Source organism: Rissa tridactyla, chromosome Z (assembly GCF_028500815.1).
Source record: "Rissa tridactyla isolate bRisTri1 chromosome Z, bRisTri1.patW.cur.20221130, whole genome shotgun sequence".
Lineage (NCBI taxonomy): Eukaryota > Metazoa > Chordata > Aves > Charadriiformes > Laridae > Rissa > Rissa tridactyla.
Genome location: NC_071497.1, coordinates 50,458,987 through 50,479,801, shown reverse-complemented (window position 1 = coordinate 50,479,801; position 20,815 = coordinate 50,458,987). Strand labels below are relative to the sequence as shown.

General features: G+C 43.5%; 1 protein-coding gene across 1 annotated transcript; it reads right to left on the bottom strand.

Annotated features, from left to right (window-relative positions):
• Positions 1-4,799: 4,799 nt before the first annotated feature.
• Positions 4,800-13,641, bottom strand: SAXO1 (stabilizer of axonemal microtubules 1). Its single transcript, XM_054184633.1, has 3 exons — positions 13,592-13,641; positions 10,354-10,556; positions 4,800-5,749 (listed from the first exon to the last, which is right to left on the bottom strand). The coding sequence occupies exons 1-3, from the start codon at positions 13,627-13,629 to the stop codon at positions 4,800-4,802; spliced, it is 1,191 nt and encodes a 396-aa protein (XP_054040608.1). The 5' UTR covers positions 13,630-13,641.
• Between the last annotated feature and the right edge of the window lie 7,174 nt (positions 13,642-20,815).

Here is a 20,815-nt window from a genome sequence, read left to right as displayed (position 1 = left end):
CACCCTTTTCAACATGCTGCTTTTTTTTTTTTTTTTAAAAGCATGAATTACTGGTTTAAATAAATAGCCCATGAGGTTGGTGGATGCTTGTTAAAACATTTCACCTACTGAAAGACTGATGGAGTCAGTTTTCAACTAATAGCATACAACCTAGTGATTTTATTACCAAAGAAGAACAATCTCACTGTTAGCCCACTACGTACAAATCACAGCAAATCAAATCCAGCTGTGCAGGGAGGATCCCACAGGCACTTTTCTTTAGCAGAGAGCAAAGCAGAGCAGGGGTCTGCTCGCCCAGCAAAGCAGCACCTTCAAGCCCATGTGGTGGCACTCAGCAGTGACACATGAGCCCTTTCACCTGCCTGGGGACAGTACTCCGCATCAGCAAACACAGAGCTAGCGAGCTGGTGGAAACAGGGAATATAAAGCCAAAACCACCATTGCCTCTTTAAGAGTTACCCTCTTCCTTCCCTGCTGAATGCAGCCGCGAACATCTGTGGGACAGACATGCAGCCAGATGGAGAAGTGAAAATCAGGTTGCCCCAAAGCAGTATTTCCCCACAAAAGCAAGAAGACAGGCACAAATCATCAGTCTACTGATTCCAATGTGGGAAAGAGGCAGAGAGAGATACCAGTACAGTAGGGGGAAGAGGGATTTGTAACGGGATCAGCCAAAAGCAAACTCTGCTCAGAAAATTTATTATGGAAGTTTCCCATCCCCCTGAACCCAGACTGCAGTTCTCTGCCCAAATGTTTCTTTCCAGCTGAGATGACATGGCTCCCTCAGGGAGATCCTATCCATGCCCCAGGAAAGTCTTTTTTTTTGTCTTGCTAAGAAAGGATTTGCTTTTTCATACATTAATTTCAGCTGCCTCCTGTCTCCCGAGTATCATACCAGGATCGACATTGCTTCCCTCTGTGATATGAACATCCTCAGTCCTTGCTGAAGCATACCATTTGTCTTTTAACACCTTCTTCATAGCTCTGAAACACTTGAGGTGCTGACAATTTGCTCTCTCTAGTAATCTATAGCATTGGGTGAAGCCCTTTTTAGAGTTTGTAGTGGTAAACTTTTCACAAATTTGCTGTCTGTTCGTATTTCTAGACTATAATTATATAACTTACTGATTCTTTTGACCTCTCACCTATTGCCAACTGCAAATCTTCTCCAGATGGAGTAACCGTGTCCTGCAGATGTGAGGCACTGGGGTTTGCAGTCCTTGCAGGCACAGGTGGTCAAAAGGCTGATACCATACAAGTCAAAACTGAACTGATTAGTTACCTCCCCCATTATTCCAGGTGGATAACTTGTTTGTTTTGGTGGTGGTGTATTCTGTCGACCACTGAGGACAGGGGAATCAAGTATTTTTGCTCAGCCTTTCCACAGGCAGGAATCACAGTCCCCTGGCTGAGCAGACACTCAGGACCTTCCAAGAAGCTGCTACCCTTCTGAAATTTAGTTTGGACATGTCTCCTTGATTCAGCTTTCATGCTTAAGACTTGCCTAACAGATTGTGCTTTGCCCTGGCGATCAGTAGCCCTGGTGACCTCTTCTATGTTTTCAGGGATGCAGGAAGAAGCTATCCTCCAAACAGACTCTGTAGTGTATGTACAGGGGACTGTTCCTGTGCACAGCTGATGTCTATTGCCAATAATTATGTAATGGATACCAATGTAGTAACCTGCCCTGGCAGTGGCAGTTTTCATCTATTGTTGCTCAGCACAATCCTCCTTGTTCTTTTTTGCGTGCTTCGTGGTACAGCTCCCCTTTCTCAACCCTGCCAAGGACAAAGCCCCTGGCTTTCATCCTTGCATTTTGGCTTTTGAAACACTTTTCGATAGTAGCCTTTGTACTTGGGCCAGTGTTTAGGTATTCATGTCATTATCCATTCCTCAAAAATACCAATGAATGAGGTAGGAGGCAGATTCCAGCTGACTCCCTTCTTTGCATGCCTCTGCTCACTGAGTGAGAAATGTTGCCTCGTGCTGCATCATGAGTTCAAGTTTCATGAGCTCCTCAAGGTTGCTTCCAACATGGGAAGCTGGGCCAGCGGCAGGTAGTCTTTTTTCGCTCATTATTGTCCCACAAGGCCGGGAGGATTACTACAGAACATCTGAGAGGTTTCTGAAGAAGTGCTAGTTCATCTAGCACCTAGTTCTGCCACTCACACAAGTATAGTTTTATTTTCCTCCTCCCACTTTACGTAACTTCGAAAACAATTACACAAACCTGTGGTGTAGTTCAATGGCCTTTTAAGCTCTTTTTCTGGGCTTCTTACTTGTTCTTGTGCTTCCTGCTTTCTGAGATTGTGACCACTCTAAGAAAAAGTTAAATTTTATTGTCGCAAACATAAGGTAAAACTAACTTCTGCTCATCTTTATCCATAAATTCATTCTGCATGAAAACAGTAACCAAATCCCATGTACTGCAGCGCAGCCCATCTTTATTTTCTGTGTTAAACAACTCAATTCACCTCCAAATTACAATTTTCTCTTATGCTGATTTTCTAATGACACTGCCCATTTTAATCAAAATTAAGCTGCAGGCTGGAAAGATGTTGCTTTACTCTAACTGCGTCACAGAGCAAAGGGAGGCCTGCTGCATGCACAGGAGGCCAGAAGGAGCAGAAGTCCAGCCTCGTCCATGCAGTGGACAGGCTCACCTTGTCATCAGCACTCCACTTGGGAGAAAAAGAGGCGGCTGACAGAGACAGGGTTAAAAAAGCTTTTCCTTCAAGGGAGGTCCCACAGCACATAAAGCCCTCTGCTTCAGGGCAACACCAAATTAGGAGGCATTGCAAAACTTGTTTGGGAAGGGGGGATGCACATCCACAGCAGTTCCAACCAAGACGAGTCTGGGCTACCTGAGGCATGCGTTCCTCTCTGCGCTGACATCCTGCACCTAAGTTGGTAATTGTGCAACTGTGTGGTGCACCAGCTCAGGGAAATGAAGTAAATGGTTCTTAGCCTTGCTAAATCGTGGATTTGCCTTCAGCCAGGTCAGTCTCCTGATCTAGCCCACCATGTAGTCAGAGAGCAGTAAGAAAGAGAGACAACAGGGCAAACACGCAGCTGCAGGCAGAGAGAAAGGTGAGACCACAGCAACCCAAGCTTTAATCAGCCTCAGTTTCTGTGGAACCATATCTTTAGTCATTCAAGTGAACTCATGTTGTTCCTTAGTGTTATCATGTATTGGTTTTAATAATTTTTTTATACACTTAGGTACAAGTCAGGGAAAAAAACTCAAACCTGCATCTCATGATGTGAAAGTGTTGGAATAAAACCAGTAATTGATGCTGCTGTGAGCTGCTCCACTGTTTGAAAAATCAAGACTCCTGTTGTTAATGTTCAAAATCCAGCAATTACTAATGCTAAGTAGCATATTGCACTGATATCCATCTCGATAAAACTAACTTCCACCCAACAAAAGAAAAATACAAACCTGTAATAAAGATAGATTTACAGGCTAAACTCTCCTGGCTCTGCAGTCACTGCCAGTCTCACATCAAGGAGCTGGAAGAACAGTCGGGGAGCTTTCCTGCATAAAAGAACAACCTCTTCTGCAGTCACAAGCCCCAGCTGTTTCTCTCATATAAACTCCATTTCAGAATTGACAGAATTACAGAATTACAGGCTGGTAAATAAAATGAGAAAAAAAAGTGAATAAAAAGAGACGGGGAAGAAGAAATATTTTTCTGTCAAAGCTCAACATTGAAGATGCGAAGGTTCAAGAAGGCTGGTAAGACAGTAGGAGCTGAAATGAAATGCCAGACATACTCTGGGTCAATACCTCATTACAGGTGAGTGAATATTTTACAGATTCCTGAATTTCTGAAGGCTGTGTGGAGCCATCAATAGTTGGGCCCTTTTGTATACTGTGATCTATAGATATTTGCCTAGTTGTTCCTGCTGCAAGCACAAAATTTTTCATTGAACTAGAGCATATCTTTAGAAAAGGCCTCTAGGACTGATTTAAGGACTTCAAGTGATGCAGAACCACGGTGTCTCTAGGGTGATTTTTCTAGTGGCTTCCCAACCTCAGGGTTACACATTCACGTTTCCAGATGGGATGCATTTGGCTTTGGCTTGCAAGGACTTATGGAAGAGTTCTATCCCAACAGGTTTCAAAGCACCTACATCCTGCAGCAAAGAGCATTGACTGAAAAGCTTCCCTTGCAAGTTGTCAGCCTAGGGTGGCATCTTTGGGGTGACAACCTCACATCTGATAGCCTAGATTTTGAGCAGCACAGTGACACAATTAACGAAGGTGCAATTTTCGATAATATTTATCCAGTAATTGTACCTTTTGTACACGTCTTTGATGGGAATGACTAATAAGGACAGATCTCAGACTTTGTTATCCAGCCATCACTTTTAAGCATGACTTCACAGCACTTCACACTTCATCTGAAGAGGCTGTTCTACCACTGTCATCATGAATGCGGCCAAACCCCCGTAACACTAATAATGATGTATGTTACCATGACATATCTCTTTTAGTGCCTCAGAAGGAGGTTATCTCTCTCAATTAAAGAGCAAGAATTAGGTGGGAAAAAAAACATATAGACAAAAAAGGATCAGTGTGTCTTTTCCCTGGATTTTATGTTTTTCATTTGTGCAAACGATCCAGAGAAAGCCAATGCCTGGAAATTAAGTTTATTTTAAGAGCTCTCTAAATATGAAATTAGTGATTGGTTTGAAAGAAGGTTACAAACAAAATCAAGCTGTCATTTGTAACTCACTGAGGCCTTCCTCTTTGAATCCATTTCCAAAAAGGCTGCATCCACTCTCTTTTACCTTCAGTGGTCACCTTGCAGGCACTCGCTCTTGGAAGCAGGGAGATAGAGATTGTGACCATCCGCATCACTTCCCTCAAAGACGTAACCAGGTGGGTCTTTGTAAGAAGCCAAGCATTTAACAATGGCCTTTGGTGTGTAGCTGGTAGCATAGGTGGTTTTATCATCTAGCAGAGTGTCATGCTTTGGGCCTGACCAGCCGGGTTTATAGCTCTTTGTAACTGTGAGTGGCTGATGCACATAATGGTTCTGAAAGGTAGTCAAGCAATCCATTGGTTGTGCTGGGAAAGTCAGCTCCGGAGCATGAGTGATGGGTTTTAGTCTCTTGCACAGCCAAGGTTTATAGTCTTCCTTCATTATAGAAGAGCTATTGAATGGCTCAGTACTTTTTTTAAGCTGGAGCAAAGATCGACACATCTTGGCTGGCTTGTCATTTGGGTACTTAAAATGCATCTGAGTAGTGGTGTGAAGGTCCATTTTCTCCAGAGGAGGAAGATATACATCAGGTTTTTTGGTGAATAGAGGAGGCTGTGGCCAAGCTTGGTACTTTTCCTGAAACTCAGTTGTAGAGGAAAATGGCAGATCATGGAGAAGCTTTGGCTGGTATGGCTTTGCCAGTTTGGCTGGCTGACCAGCCAGTCTCTTGTAAGAAACTTTGTGGGTTGTGAGGCCATCAAATGGAACCTCATTGACCTTGTATTTCTCATATTTATGGACATAAAGTTTCTCCAGAGGATGTGGCACGTAATTCATTCTATAATTGGTTGTATTCTCAAAGGGAGCCTTGCTTTTCTGCAGATTCTGAGGTTTGCAGCTTTGAGTAGCAACTGGTCCCCTGTAGAGATAGTCATCCTGGACAACGGTTGTGTGGTCAAATTTTTCTTCTGATGGGCGAAACCTGTCATCTGGTCTGATCATCTCTGTCTTTGGCTCATTCCATAGAACATAGTCATCTGAAATGTAAGACGAAACCTAAGTGCTTGACTGAAGTTCTTTGGTGAGTTTAGGCATATACCATATTATGTTTTTATTATTACATTTTCTACTACAATAAATATTTGTTGATGTTGTAATGATTGACAAATCCTACTAAAAGAGCTGCTGTAGAAAACACTATACACTAGTGTGATGACCCCTGGAAATGTTTAGCATCTACACAGAAAATGGGATGAAAATAGTCCAGTACCCACCCACACCTACAGAGATGGTCAAATACAATGTTGGACACGGACCTGTTGGAACAGGCCCAGCAGAGGGCCACGAAGATGATCAGAGGGCTGGAGCACCTATGCTATGAGGACAGGCTGAGAGAGTTGGGGTTGTTCAGCCTGGAGAAGAGAAGGCTCTGAGGAGACCTTATAGCAAGGTCTCTCTCTCTTATAGCCCCCCTTCCAGTACCTGAAGGGGGCCTACAGGAGAGATGGGGAGGGACTATTTGTCAGGGAGTGTAATAATAGGACACAGGGTAACGGCCTCAAACTGAAAGAAGGTAGATTTAGATTGGATATCAGGAAGAGATTCTTACTGTGAGGATAGTGAGACACTGGAACAGGCTGCCCAGGGAAGTTGTGGACGCCCCATCCCTGGAAGTGTTCAAGGCCAGGCTGGATGGGGCTTTGAGCAGCCTGGTCTAGTGGGAGGTGTCCCTGTCCATGGCAGGGGGGTTGGAACTAAATGATCTTTAATGTCCCTTCCAACCCAAACCATTCTGTGATTCTGTGAAGATTAAGTCTTGCAGAGACTTTTTCTGCAGGTGACTGAGTGGGTGCTGTCCTCATGCTCAGGCAACCAGAAGTCATGAAAGTGGAGTATCACGGCACTGACTTCGACCCCTTCACGACCTTCCTGCAGCTATGTCGTGGCTGGCTCAGAGCACAGGCAGAGTACGTCCATGTCTGCTGAAGGTTGTTCAGGTGTCTCCCACAGTGTCTCTGGGGCAAGGAGAAACAGATGTCCACTGTTCCACCCTAAAAGCCAAGTTGCAGAGCTACCCTTCCTCTTTGTACCTTCTCATTTGGGGATGACCTGATTTCTCAACAACACAGACGTGATGCTGCCTACTGTTTGCTGAGTTCACGGTTTTGCAGTGCATCTTGGTGTCAGCAAGCTGTGCTGTGTGGCATTTCCTCAGCTCTTGGCTTTGCTCTCATCGTACTCCTGCCGTCAGAACAAGCAGGAACCGAGGAGGAGCTTGTAACTCTGTCTCCAATTCTTCCTTAATTGAAAAACTGTGCTGGAATTTGCGGACCAAGCCTACACACAGAGATGGTCCAAAATCCCAAAATCTTGCTATCTAAATTCATGACTAAGAAAACATTTTAGGTGGCATTTTAGGGACATTCATAATTTCTTTTCTTGGCAGGATACCAGGAAAAATAAATAAAATGAGGCACTGAGATTTAAAAAGATTTGCAGTCAGTCACACTAGAAATCTATTGCAAAGCTGCCTAACTCTCTGACCAGTGCTGCAGCCACAAGACCATCGTTTTTTCCCTTCCTAGTAATCTTGTGCAACTTCCCCTAGAGAGCGTTATGGTTACTGGTAGGAAGTTGAAATGAAATAGTCTTGGAGATAACCCAAGTTGATTTTTTTTTGTTGTTTTTTTAAATTTTCCCTACTTTCAAACCACATTGAGAGTCATGAGGCAAATAAGCTTCCAGCTGACTCTGAACAGGAAGGAAGTCTGGATTTCAAAGTACTAGAAAGTAAATGATGCAATTAGGTATCAGGATATTTGAACTCTCAAATCCAGAGTTGTTCCTTTTGAATGGCAGTGGTTATTGTACTGCACAAACACAATTACACAAAACATGTGTTCATTACAATGTGAAGTTGACCCAAAAAAAGTCACTTTTTGCCCCAATTAGTTATCCATTTAAAGTCCTTCTGGTTCACATCAAGTTCCTCTGTCCTGGCACAAGAGAGGAAGCAGCAGCCACGGACACCATGCTGTTCCTAGCAAGGACCCTGCCCTTGGGTACAGAGCTGCCCTCATTCTGCTAATTAGCGTAGTCAGCTGAGAACATGGGCCTTGCTGTGTGCACCAGCACAGACATTCATTTGCCACTGTTGGTGCCACTGAAGCCCAGGCTGTGTGCCCTGCTAGTGCCAGGGGTGTTTGAATGCCCCAGGTGCTTCTGTTTCTCTGGGGGAACAGCAGATGTCTGGGCACCACCGCACTGTGGGATGCTGACCTTGTGCCCGTGCCTAGGGTAGACCACATTCTTGGGTTCTTGGGTGAACCACAAGCATATATGGACATGTGTCATTACAGATAATGCATTAACAAAGTGTTAAAAAGTGATAAGCTCACAAGATTCAATCCATCTCTAAGCGAGGACTCATTCAAAGATCTGACATTTCAGATGCCAACCAATAGTTACCAAAAAACATTTTAGGTTCTCCCATCATCTTTGCTGCAAAAACAGTCAGTGCATTTTGGACGTAACCACAGCTTTTGCAAAATATTCAAAATATGACAAGCAAGTCCATCTGTCTTCAATTTTAAAAATTTACAAGCTCTACACATTTGGAGACCTCATAGGTATTATGAATTTATTTTACTTAGTGTAAGCCAGCAGTGCTACTATTCCTTCAAAATATGTTACAATTTTATTGTAACTCTAATTCTTCTCCCATAGATATTAATAGTTTCCCATGTAGCACAATCTTGAAAACATTAGGGGGTACAGGAAGGAACGGAGGATATGAACCATATGTTATTGAAGGGTTAGGCACATCTCACTATAGCCAAGCAAGACAAAACTAAAATTAGATTACATACCTGCAGATGGATAGAAACAACTACGTGTGTAGCTTGGAGGAGATGAGAATTTTGAAACCTTCAGTTGCAAAGTCATCTGACTTTAATTGTGATACGCAATAGCATCGTCTTAAACCTACTGTGTCACTTGGGATATGGCGTGTTTAGTGCGAAGGAGTATGACAATACAGTAGGAAAGGTAATTTAATATCACTGCAGCACTGTTCTATACGCTGCTTAAATATTTGAATGGTGATACTTAATCGAATAGTCTGTTTAAAAATTTCACACTTGGGTAGTGATCAGTAAAGCCTAGCAATGCTTAGAGAATAGCACAATGAAAACTTGGGGGGGGGTTTGTGAACCTGGGCCTTTAAAAGGGAATTAATTCAGTATGCAACTTGATCTTTGAGAGGGTTTGGACGAAGATTTCCATTTGCAGTATTTTGAAAAATACTGCAAATTATAACCAAATGTGTCTGTGATACGTTTTATTAGAGCTCTGGAGTAACAGTTAAGGTGCTGACCTAAACACTGATAAAAGACAAAGATATACATCTGGTTCAGATATAGAGAAGTTAAGGATATCTAAACACAGAAGGAAAGATCCTCTGCTTGCATGAAGCAGCCTTTTTTTTTTATTGGCTTCACTGACGCTTTACCAATGAATACCATCTGGTGACATTGCCTATGCAAAACAAAGTGCTCAAAATTGTGTAAACGTGGGTATTTTGCACCTGTGGGTCATAGTCTTCACGACTCAAGTCATCCTAAATGGACAGTATTTCCTCTGTGCTTAATGTAAAAATTCCAGCTTATGCCGTTGCAAACATGCAGCTGCACTGAAGTCTGACTTTCAGTCATTTCAGCTGGATAATCTTAACACTGCATTCACATACCTTTTATTTCCTTACTTCCTTTATCATTTTGAGTTTTAAGAAAAAAATTTTTTCTGTACATTGGGACAAATCTCAATGATAGCACCAATTATAAGCTTTTATATTGGTACAGTATAATAAAAATAAAGTAAAATAAAGTAAATAAAATAAAATAAAATAAAATAAAATAAAATAAAATAAAATAATAATTATTTTAAGAAATACCCAAATGCTAGCTATCTGCCCAGCAACAGTTGCTAGCTGGCAGGTGTGCAGAGGGGAGGCAAAACTCTCTGATTTTCTACTTAGATTTACTACCAAAACGAGTGCAGTTACTGTAACTGTGTAACTGAACTTTTTCTCACCGTGCATGCAGAAGAGAACTCGTGCCCACAGAGAACAAAGCCCCCACAAAGACAAAACAACTACACCAAGTTACTGCTACTGAGAAACAAGGGCATAGGTAGATGTAAAGTTGACCTGTTTTGCCAAGAGTAGAGCTTGAGGGCTTTGGACATTTGCGTGGAACTTCTGTGTGTCTTGCACATCCACAGATTAACATAAAAAGACCTGTTCAGACCTAGCTGAATATGTGAACCACCCCCACAGTATACCAAGATCATGTTCAGTACATTCTAAAGATGAGGTGCTGGACCCACTTGCAGGAGTTCACGTGGCCCTGCTTCTACCTAGGATGCCTGTAGGCCTTTCAGACATGCCAAGGAGCTGAATTCAGAGGGATCCCAATGCTACCATTAATGCGGGGCTGTATTCACAACAATTTGTGTCTGTGTGGTTCCTGCACATCTTGCCATGCATAGACAGAAGGAATAACAACTGCACACTGCTTTGATCATTCTTCATAAAAAATTAAGCTACTGGTGAAGTTCTGAAAGAAGTTGCAAGGGCACGTACCGTTGTAAGTGGATATTGTATCCATCTTGGCGCTGGGGATGTGTCTCATCACACGGGGGAGGCATGGAGGTACTTGACAGATAGGGTAGGAGTTATAATCTTCTTTATAAGTGGAGGTCAAATCCATACTGTCATCACTCTTGACGGGCTTTTGAGGTGGTTTAAGTCTCTGTGGCAACACTTCACGAGCTATGTAATCTTTCCTGTGAAGAATAATTTCATTACGTCTTTTGTCTTAAGGAAAAAATTATGTTCCTTTTTCTAGACGCACAAAGAAATTAATACTTCCCCTTATCTCCACAGCCTGAGAAAGTCTGGATAGGATACAAGCAGTTAGGGAAACACGCGAGGCTTTCATGTTTGGAAACCTGGACTCTGAAAAAGGAACCAAGGCAGCTCCGGACAACCTCAGGCAGGTCAGGTTCCTCCTCTCCACCCAGTGAGGTTAATGGCCTTACACAAAGCTACCTCTGTTCTACAGCGGAGTTTCCCCAGAAGACGTAGCTCCCTTTAAAAGCCCAATAATTACAGCAGGCTATCTAGTATGTATGGGAAACATGAGAGAGGCAACCATAGCCTTCCCAGACAACACTCTGTACAGCACTTCAACCCAGGATGGGGACGTAACGACAAAAGAGTCCTACAGCAAAACAGCAGTTGAGGAAAGAAACACCAGCATAGTCAGTCAGCTTTTTCTCAGGCATCACTGTAAAAGAGCCACTCAAGGTAGTGTTACCTAAATCCAACAAAACATTACAGAAACAAGATGGAGAAGAAAATAACATCACCATCCGACGCTCCCTAACCTGAATCTATTTCACTGCCCACATCCTTTGGTACAGGGCAGCAAGTCTGCTGCCCTGGCACCAGTGAATTCAGTCTCTAATGTCAGAGTACTTTTCCACTGGCATGCAGATGTGTTTACACCATTAGCAACTGGACAGGAGAAACAGTCAGTACAGGAGCTATTCTAATATTAATATTGCGCTTTGCATCTGGAGTGATGTTGGGTGGGCAAGAGCCAGAGCCTCTGAGTATACTGTATTAGTTACCTATTTTAGCAAACAAACAGGGTTCTCAAAAGTCTCAAAAGAAGAGAATTCACATTGCAAAGTATTAGGTATAGGGATAAAAACAGAAATGCAAAAGTAAAAAAAATATCCAAGAGCACCAAGAGGTACTTATGTAGATGTCACACACGTCGTTGCCCCTTGGCATACTTTTCTCAGCAATCTAAAGCCATTGTGTTTTTTAAGAGGGGCCAAGAAAAGACAAACAGGGATACAACACGCATGCGGCACCCTCACTGGCCGGGGGAGCTCTGTAACAGCGAGGGTCTTTCCCACATCACTCACAGGACGCTGCACAATCCCACGTTTGAAACAGCCGAGCCTGTACCAGAGGCAAGTAACAGACCACGGGCAGACAGCTCCTCACCGGTGTGATCAAGTTTCCTGACAATGGGAGTACCATTTCCTACCACTGACTATTGCGACACAACAGAACCTGCAGGGGAGATTACGGAGGAGAGATCGATCTGCTGATAAATCAGTGGCAACCTGCATCCAAGACGCCAAGAAAAATCTTTACCAAGGGAGCTTCCTATTGCAGTATGACACCTAACACTCCGCGAAGTGTTATTAGAGAATTCTGGTGACAACTTGATGTTTGCTGGCCTCACAGCCCTCTAATAGGTGGCGGCACTTTTCCACTAGGCCTTGGTACTTTCATGCCGGGTGTATTTTCTTACCAGTGTTGCCAGAGAACAGCAGGACTTGCAATCCAGTTGCTAACTGTTCAGGCTCTGTGTTTTTCCCTATTACAAGGGTAGCAAGTTTTACGTATTTGGTAGAGTGCAGACACTGAAGAAGCAAATATAAGTAGTTTCTGTGCTTTCTTACTAGTCTGCTTTTCAGAAGTACTAAACTCCAGGAGTAACAGTTACGGTGGAAAACACTAGCCTTGTGTGAGCAAGGGTGGTTTTGCTGATTGAAGGGGAAGTTTCTAAGGTCTCCTTGACTGACCCCACACGGTGGCTGCACCTTCTCACCTGCCTTAAGAGGACACCAGTGAGCCCAGGATTTAGTTACAGGCAGACACAAAGATGTCTAACTAACTAACTGCTTCGTCTCATGCTGAAGATGAAAGGCGTATATAGAAGTGAAGTCTGCTCTTTGAAACACTCCGATCCTTTTGGTTACTGCTGAAAACTCCTACGTAGACAACAGGGGTATCCCAAATGTAAGTTGGGCATTTCAGACTTTAACAGCCATGTTTGTGATTTAAATTGACGATAAAAAGGCATAGGCAGGGGAAGGAGTTGGTAGAGCTTCCATGTCAGAATGAGAACAAATAGGTGGTGTTAGCTGCTAAGACTTTATTAGTAGCCATTGAAATCTCCTAGGTGTCTAATTTGGTTCAGCAAAGGCAGGAGTGATGTTGCTCATGACTGTGCCTGTGATGACAAAGGACGACAGAGGACAAAAATCAAGATCAGGCAGCAGCCACTGTTTGAGGAAAGGGAAGTTCTCAGATTCATATTAAGGGATCAGATTCCTATTTTTTATGAGTTTCTTCTGTGGACAAGCACTTGGCACCTCACTCTACCAGCAGCAGGGAAGAGCCTCAGCAGTTACTTCCATCAGGAAAATGGGCACAGTGAAAGTGTGAGGACTTCTGCCAGATATCAAGACTGACCAACAACATAGCTGAGAAGCAGAAACAGCTCAGCAGTCCACAGTGACTGCCTTGAGGAAAGCACCCACACCTCTTCCCAATCATCCAGCTCTACCCTATTCACACCTGCTTGGAAACCAGTCACTCACAGTGTACAAAGTGCCACAGAAAACACAGAACAAAAAAGCCCCAAAACTCCTCCAGTATCATCCATACTTTCCCAGACAACATTTCTGTTGTTTTCCAAGAAACCTTCCCAAAATAGAAAGTGAGAAAAGCCAAGACCATGACTGTGCTTCTATGGTCCATGTATTCTCTGATCAGACCACATCTCAACCTCCAGGAAGTGCAAGAAACATAGCTGCTTGCCTCCACTACAATAAGTGGCCTCAGACCTTCATCTCTCCTTCACAGAGCCCTCATGAGTTTTTGTACAACGGCAACATTGCTCTCTTCAGGCACCACTTGTGAAAACTAACCATTTTCCTTTTCTCCATTACCCTTTTCTCACACACACATTATCTAAGTCACACTCCTCACTCGCTTTCACTGTTTTTCATACTTGGTAGTCGAGATGCCTTCCATGGGTATCCGCGCCATCTTGTATACTTCCTTTGGCTTAAAGGAGTCTCTGGGAGGAGTGATGGGATGAACGGGGTATTGTTCCATGTACTCAGACAGCATGCATGGCTTCTCACTCCTCTCATAAGGTCTGGTGGGCAGGTGTGGACAACGGTGACATCTGCAGGGGAAAAAAACAGCACAGGAGTTAGTGGCTGACATGTAGTCAATTAATAATACCTCATTGTATATTGTATAAGTTGGCTGCAGATTGCAACTACAAAATAGTGGATAATTGAGCGTTGCAATGACTGCTACAGCCTTGGTTATTTAAAGTGCAAAAGCATAACCTGCACAAAGAAAGGGTTCTTTCTGTCTACTACTATAGCCTGCAGTCAAAAAAGTCCATGAAGCCAACAAAAACAGCCTAAGAAAAGCAACTTCACTTAGATGAAGAAAAAAGCAAGTTAATCTGAGATACAGCCAAGTGTGCCATATTGTGCTGGACTAGAAACTCTATTTAATATCACTTTTGTTCCATTTCTCATAAATTTATTATCCTACTTTGCCCCCATATTGAGCTCAATTGTGTAGAAAACTACACAAAAGGGTAACAGTTCGAGTCTGTGTTCACCCACACTTGGGAAGCACAGCTCTGCCCATCTCTCTTTCCGAAAACAATTCCATCTGGGTACTGCAAGACCTCTCTATAATATCCACCAAAGCAAGGACAGTGAGAACAAACTGATTTTCTGAGGAAGCTCCCTCCTGACTGAAACTTAATCGCAGCCATGGATCGTCCATCGTGGGTGACCTCCTTCTTTCCACACTGGGAGCAGGCCAGAGCAGGGTGGGCAAGGCTCATCCTGTCAAAAAGAGCCTTGGGATCACACCCTCAGATTTCTTCCCAGAGACGTAGTGGTTTATGTCCCTTTCTGGTTGGAGTCAAACCTGCTAGAGGCAATGCAAAGGCTGCTGATTAAGGACTTCAGGAACCAGCCCGCAGGAATTACAGTGGGAGGAGGAGGCCCCTCATTTTATGTCTCATACATCATTCCTGCCAAAGTCAGAGTGTTCCCTACTGGATGTATGTTTTCCAGTGCTATGTCTAGTCCAGAGCTAAATTACGCATTTGAAAGGGCTTCTATACTTAACAAAGTCCTCGTTAAATTAAATGTTGAGCAATCTAGCATCAGTGGATATCTGATTACCTAAGTTTATACAGATAACCTCTCGTATACATTCAAGGGTACACCTTCACGTAATGAATCATTTTCCAAACTAGCACAAGTGGGGAAGAGAGGCCCAGAGGGCTCAAATAAAATTCAGCATGTTTTTGACAAGCCAGTTTCTCACTCGGATTACAAATCCTTCTGTGAAATCATAAATCAGGAGGAATCCTAGCAGATTCGTTTTTGCCTTAGAGAAGTTTTGAGTTTGGACCCAAAGGGAGTCCTTACAGGGAGTAAGGCAGATTATTCCTGTCAGTTAAAATATTAGAAGACCTCAGGGTGGAAATCTCAAAAAAAAAAAAAAAGTTGCCCCATTCTCTTAGGAACATTATAAAACTCCAGCTTTCACATAACTGGAGGAGAGACAAACAGGAAAATGAAAAAAAGATGAGTATGCTCACTCTTGCTGGTCCATGTGACCTTTCTGGAATGGATTTTGTGACAAAAACCTTCCAAACACAGGCTGCACTGACACTTTCTGGCCACACTTGTGGTCTCCCAGCGTTCCCAGGAATTACTCCTCCTTCTCCAAGGGAAAATGATCTGCCTGTTCTTTCTGCTTCAAATCTGCTGGCTTCACACCACCCCTAAGTGCATTTTTGTCCCCCTACTCTCTTAAAGCCTATGATGCAGCAAGCCAGTCTTCAGCTTGGCTTTGGAGTGTGCTGATGAGGCCCTTATGTTAGCTTTTTATGGTAAAACTGCACTCAGGCCAGAGTGGGGGAATAGCTATACTACCTAGTTCATCATGCTCCTGCCTATGGTGCAGACATGGGCCAGCAGTAGCATTTTGCAAATAAGGAATGGCCGATCAGGAGCAAAGCAGTGACACTTCACTAATACCATCAGTTACTATCCCATTACAGCTCAGCTGCACCCACAGGGGTTGGAAGGACTCGCTTGCAACTCCGGGTTTCCCAAGCGGTCCAGAGCAGAGGCTCTGCTGCAGACACGTCATCCTGCATCCTGATGGATATCTACCCCAGGCTGCCAAGCTCTTTTGCCCTAGAATGAAGTTAATCCTTCGGCGTGATCTGGTAACACAGGTGACTTTACATCTCAAGTATTCACCCCCTCTTCATGTGTACAATTCTGCTTGCTTTGTTAACTTCAGAGCACACAACAACAACAACAGGATGAGATATTTCAGAGTTAGGTTAGCTCTTGGGAAAAACATTTTCCCACAAATAAATCCTTCCTGACAGGGCAGAGAAATAAATCTGAATGTTTTGTCTTCCATTATTTTGCACTAAATTGTGATATATGCCCACAGATTTTACCACAACACTCACTGAATTACAGATTATGAGCGGAAAATTATCATCTGTGATAATTCACTACCAATATATGATACTATAAAAGCTTTGCTTCTGCATCCAGACAGGTATTCCTGAAAATATTTTTTACTGGAGACTAATGTAAATAACAGAGCAAGAGTCCTAACAACAAGGAATGGAACAATGCTAGACTTCGAGGTTTGCTACACTTTACTACTCCTGCTGGCACTATAAATATTTATAAAACAACTACGCGATTCTTCAGTACTGAAGTCATTGCTATGTGACTGCAGCATATCCACAGTTAATGTCACAGATAAACAGCTAAAATTACTGGATAAACGTTTTGATGTTGCAGTTGTCAAACTATACCCTATTTGTAAAATCTGCTGAAACTGAAATTTTGACATTTGTTATGCTTGTCTGTTTAGATATTGGGGGGGTTTTTGTCTAATTCTACTCTGATTTTCACTTGTGTAAACTACACTTGCTCGATTGAGGTCTATCAAGGTAGCCTAGCCAATATTAGTAATAAAATACGACAACAAGGAAGCACATAGGGTTTTGTGTCTTTTTTGTTTACTAAGAATTATGGAAGAATAGCAGACTCTTTGAGGGTAAAAAGAATGCAGGTCCCCTGCCTTCAAAGGAGTTGGGTTCATCTAAACAGAAGCTGAGATGAAACCTGTGAACAATTTATCAGTTTCCATTAAATAGTTTTATAAACCAGGAAACAAAACCTGGAGCCATGGCTCAGGACCAGAATTCAGGAAGTTTGAATTCAATTTTTGCACTCACCACAGTCTCCCTGACCAGCACAGCTCTCTGCCAACTAAAGATAAAATATAGCCTTCTCCAGAGGAGAAAGAGGAGGAATCTTGTAAGATTTATGAATTTCTCAAGATAAGCCTTTCAGACTTATCTGATTTTTCAAATGTCTCTGATTAATAATAAAACATTATCACAGTGGGCTTAAAATGCAGGTGGAATGGTAAGAAAGTTGTACTATTAAAATCCTAATTTATCCCAATTATGTGGCTTACTACTGGTAATTACTGTCCATAGAGATCATGGATGCCGTGGTATTACTGCTTGAGAGAAAAAACATGAGGCCCAGAAATGCCTGAACTGTCTGTCAGGAGAATTTAGTTTTCTCCTGTAAAAAACACTGGTCCTCAGACCAGCCCTCACAGCAAAAAGCAACATCTCCTCGACCACAGAATCTACGTATTGTACCACCTCTAATTTCCATGATTGATCAGATCAAGACAATATTATGGAAATCTCTAGTTTAAATGGAATGACGACACTGTTCAAAGAAAGATAGGGATGTAAAAATGTGCCGAAGAACTGGAGCAGGCTCTAATAGCAGGAACTGATTGCCAACAGTCAGGCTGCAAAGAAAATCACTGAAGGTGAGAGTCCTGATTTGTGTAAGCATCTTCTCTTCCAAGCAATGGAGATGCGATCAGAGGCCCAGCTACCTGACTGAGTTACAAAAGGACAGATGACAGATTAAACGTTTGTGAAGGGAAGAAGGGCATCCACTTGCAAAGTATTAAAGTATATCACATAGAAATACTGAATATGATAATAATATCAGGAAAATGGAAACACATTGTGGACAGGGGCATATGGAAAGTATGAGGTTCTGCTTTTAGATGGTGAATGGTTTTGAAACAAAAAGTAAGTGCACAAAAGCAAGAGATCACTTGAGAGAAATTTGAAGTCCTTGTGATCATAACAGTACAAAAAATATTAATATGAAACCTTTGGAAGGTTAACTGTAATTCCCACACAGCTCAGAAGCTTTTTTTCTTTGTGTCATATCAGAACACTGAAGTCCAGGTGCCAAACTTCACTTTTCCCCCAACACACACATTCACCAAATGTTAAAACAAATTGATCAATAATGGCCTTAAAATGAATAAAAGTGACAGTGGAAAAAGAGAGGTTTGACACACTTGCATGCACACAGTCGTCACTGTGATTTTGGGTGAAAATCTAATAAAAGAGAAACATATATTTGTAGATGTATAGTGCTCATCAGTGTCAAACAAATGAAATATACAATTGCTTGGTCTTCCAAATTCACGCTCATCAGAACGCCACCACTGGGAATCCAGGGCAGCTGGAAGGAGGACAGGTACCCTGGAAGAGGACAAAACGCTGGGGTTCACTATTACATGTCGCTGTGGTTGTGTCCCTTTCAAAAGCTGCATGAGGTCATCCTTTTTTAGTGACCTAGTGAGCTCTGAGCAAGGCGCTACATTAAGATCACTATACTCCTCATGAGCCTCTCTTGCCTTTATTCACAGTTTTTATCTTGCTTTCCACATGTTCAGCCAAGAAACGAAAAACTTCGATATAATCTTCCTACTAATCTCATCTCAAAATAACACTCGAAGAACAAGCACTGTACTGTTTCTTCCCATTGTCATGAACATGATTTTAGGTATTATCAATACAGTTCAGAAGGCTTTGCTGACTTATCTGTACTTCCATACCTGAAGGTTCACAAGAGATAATTTGCAGAAATCCATACTATCTTCCTACCTCTTTCATACTTAGAATCATAGAATCATAGAATTGCTGAGGTTGGAAGGGACCTTTAAGATCATCAAGTCCAACCTTTAACCTACCCTGACAAAAGCCACTTCTAAACCATGTCCCTAAGTGCCCCATCTACCCTTTTTTCAAACACCTCCAGGGATGGTGAATCTACCACCTCCCTGGGCAGCCTATTCCAATGTTTAATAACACTTTCAGTGAAAAAATGTTTCCTAATATCCAATCTAAACCTCCCCTGACGTAACTCGAACCCGTTTCCTCTCGTCCTATCACTTGTCACCAGGGAGAAGAGGTCAGCCCCCATCTCTCTACAACCTCCTTTCAGGTAGCTGTAGAGGGTGATAAGGTCTCCCCTCAGCCTCCTCTTCTCCAGGCTAAACAACCCCAGCTCCCTCAGTCGTTCTTTATAAGGTTTGTCCTCCAGAACCCTCACCAGCTTTGTAGCCCTTCTCTGGACACGCTCCAACACCTCAATGTCCCTCTTGTAGCGAGGGGCCCAAAACTGAACACAGTACTCAAGGTGGGGCCTCACCAGTGCCGAGTACAGGGGGATGATCACTTCCCTAGTCCGGCTCACCACACTATTCCTGATACAGGCTAGGATGCTGTTGGCCTTCTTGGCCACCTGGGCACACTGCAGGCTCATATTCAGCCGGCTGTCAACCAACATCCCCAGGTCCTTTTCTGCCCGGCAGCTTTCCAGCCACTCTTCCCCAATCCTGTAGCGCTGCATGGGGTTGTTGTGACCCAAGTGCAGGACCCGGCACTTGGCCTTGTTGAACCTCATACCATTGGTCTCAGCCCATTGGTCCAGCCTGTCCAGATCCCTCTGCAGAGCCAACCTACCCTCAAGCAGATCAACACGCCCACCCAGTTTAGTGTCATCTGCGAACTTACTGAGGGTGCATTCGATCCCTTCATCCAAATCATTGATAAAGATATTAAAGAGAACCGGCCCCAGCACCGAGCCCTGGTGGACACCACTTGTGACCGGACACCAACTGGATTTAACTCCATTTACCACCACTCTCTGGGCACGGCCATCCAGCCAGTTTTTTACCCAGCAAAGAGTACACCTGTCCAGGCCATGAGCAGCCAGTTTCTCCAGGAAAATGCTGTGGGAAACAGTGTCAAAAGCTTTGCAAAAATCCAAGTAGATAATATCCACAGCTTTTCCCTCATCCACTAAGTGGGTCACCTTATCATAGAAGGATATTAGGTTTGATAGGCATGACCTGCCCTTCACAAACCCATGCTGACTGGGCCTGATCACCCTGTTCTCCTGCATGTGCCATGTAATGGCACTGAGGAGGATCTGTTCCATGACCTTCCCAGGCACCGAGGTCAGACTGACTGGCCTGTAGTTCCCCGGATCCTCCTTCCGGCCCTTCTTGTGGATGGGTGTCACATTTGCTAACCTCCAGTCAGCTGGGACCTCCCTGGTTGTCCAGGACTGCTCATAAATGATGCAAAGTGGCCTGGCGAGCACTTCTGCCAGCTCTTTCAATACCCTTGGGTGGATCCCATCTGGCCCCATAGATTTGTGCACCTCCAGGTGCTGAAGCAGGTCCCTCACCGTTTCCCTTTGGATTGCAGGGGCTTCATTCTGCTCCCCATCCCTGTCTTCTAGCTCAGGGGTCTGGGTACTCAGGGAACAACTGGTCCTACCGCTGAAGACTGAGGCAAAGACTTCATTAAGTACCTCAGCCTTTTCCTCATCCTTGGTCACTATGTTGTCGGCCCCATCTACTAGAGGACAGAGATAATCCTTAGTCCTCTTCTTATTGCTAATATATTTATAGAAACTTTTTTTGTTGTCCTTGACAACAGAAGCCAGGTTTAGTTCTAGCCGGGCTTTGGCCCTCCTGATTTTTTCCCTACATAGCTTCACTACCTCTTTGTAGTCCTCTTGAGTGGCCTGCCCTTCCTTCCAGAGGCCACAGATCCTCTTTTTTTCCCTAAGTTGCAACACTAGCTCCCTGTTTAGCCAGGCCGGTCTTTTTCCCCGATGGCTTGTCTTCTGGCAAATGGGGACAGCCTGCTCCTGCGCCTTTAAGACTTCCTTCTTGAAAATCATCCAGGCTTCCTGGGCTCCTTTGCCCTGGAGGACTGCCTCCCAGGGGACTTTGTCAACCAGGCTCCTGA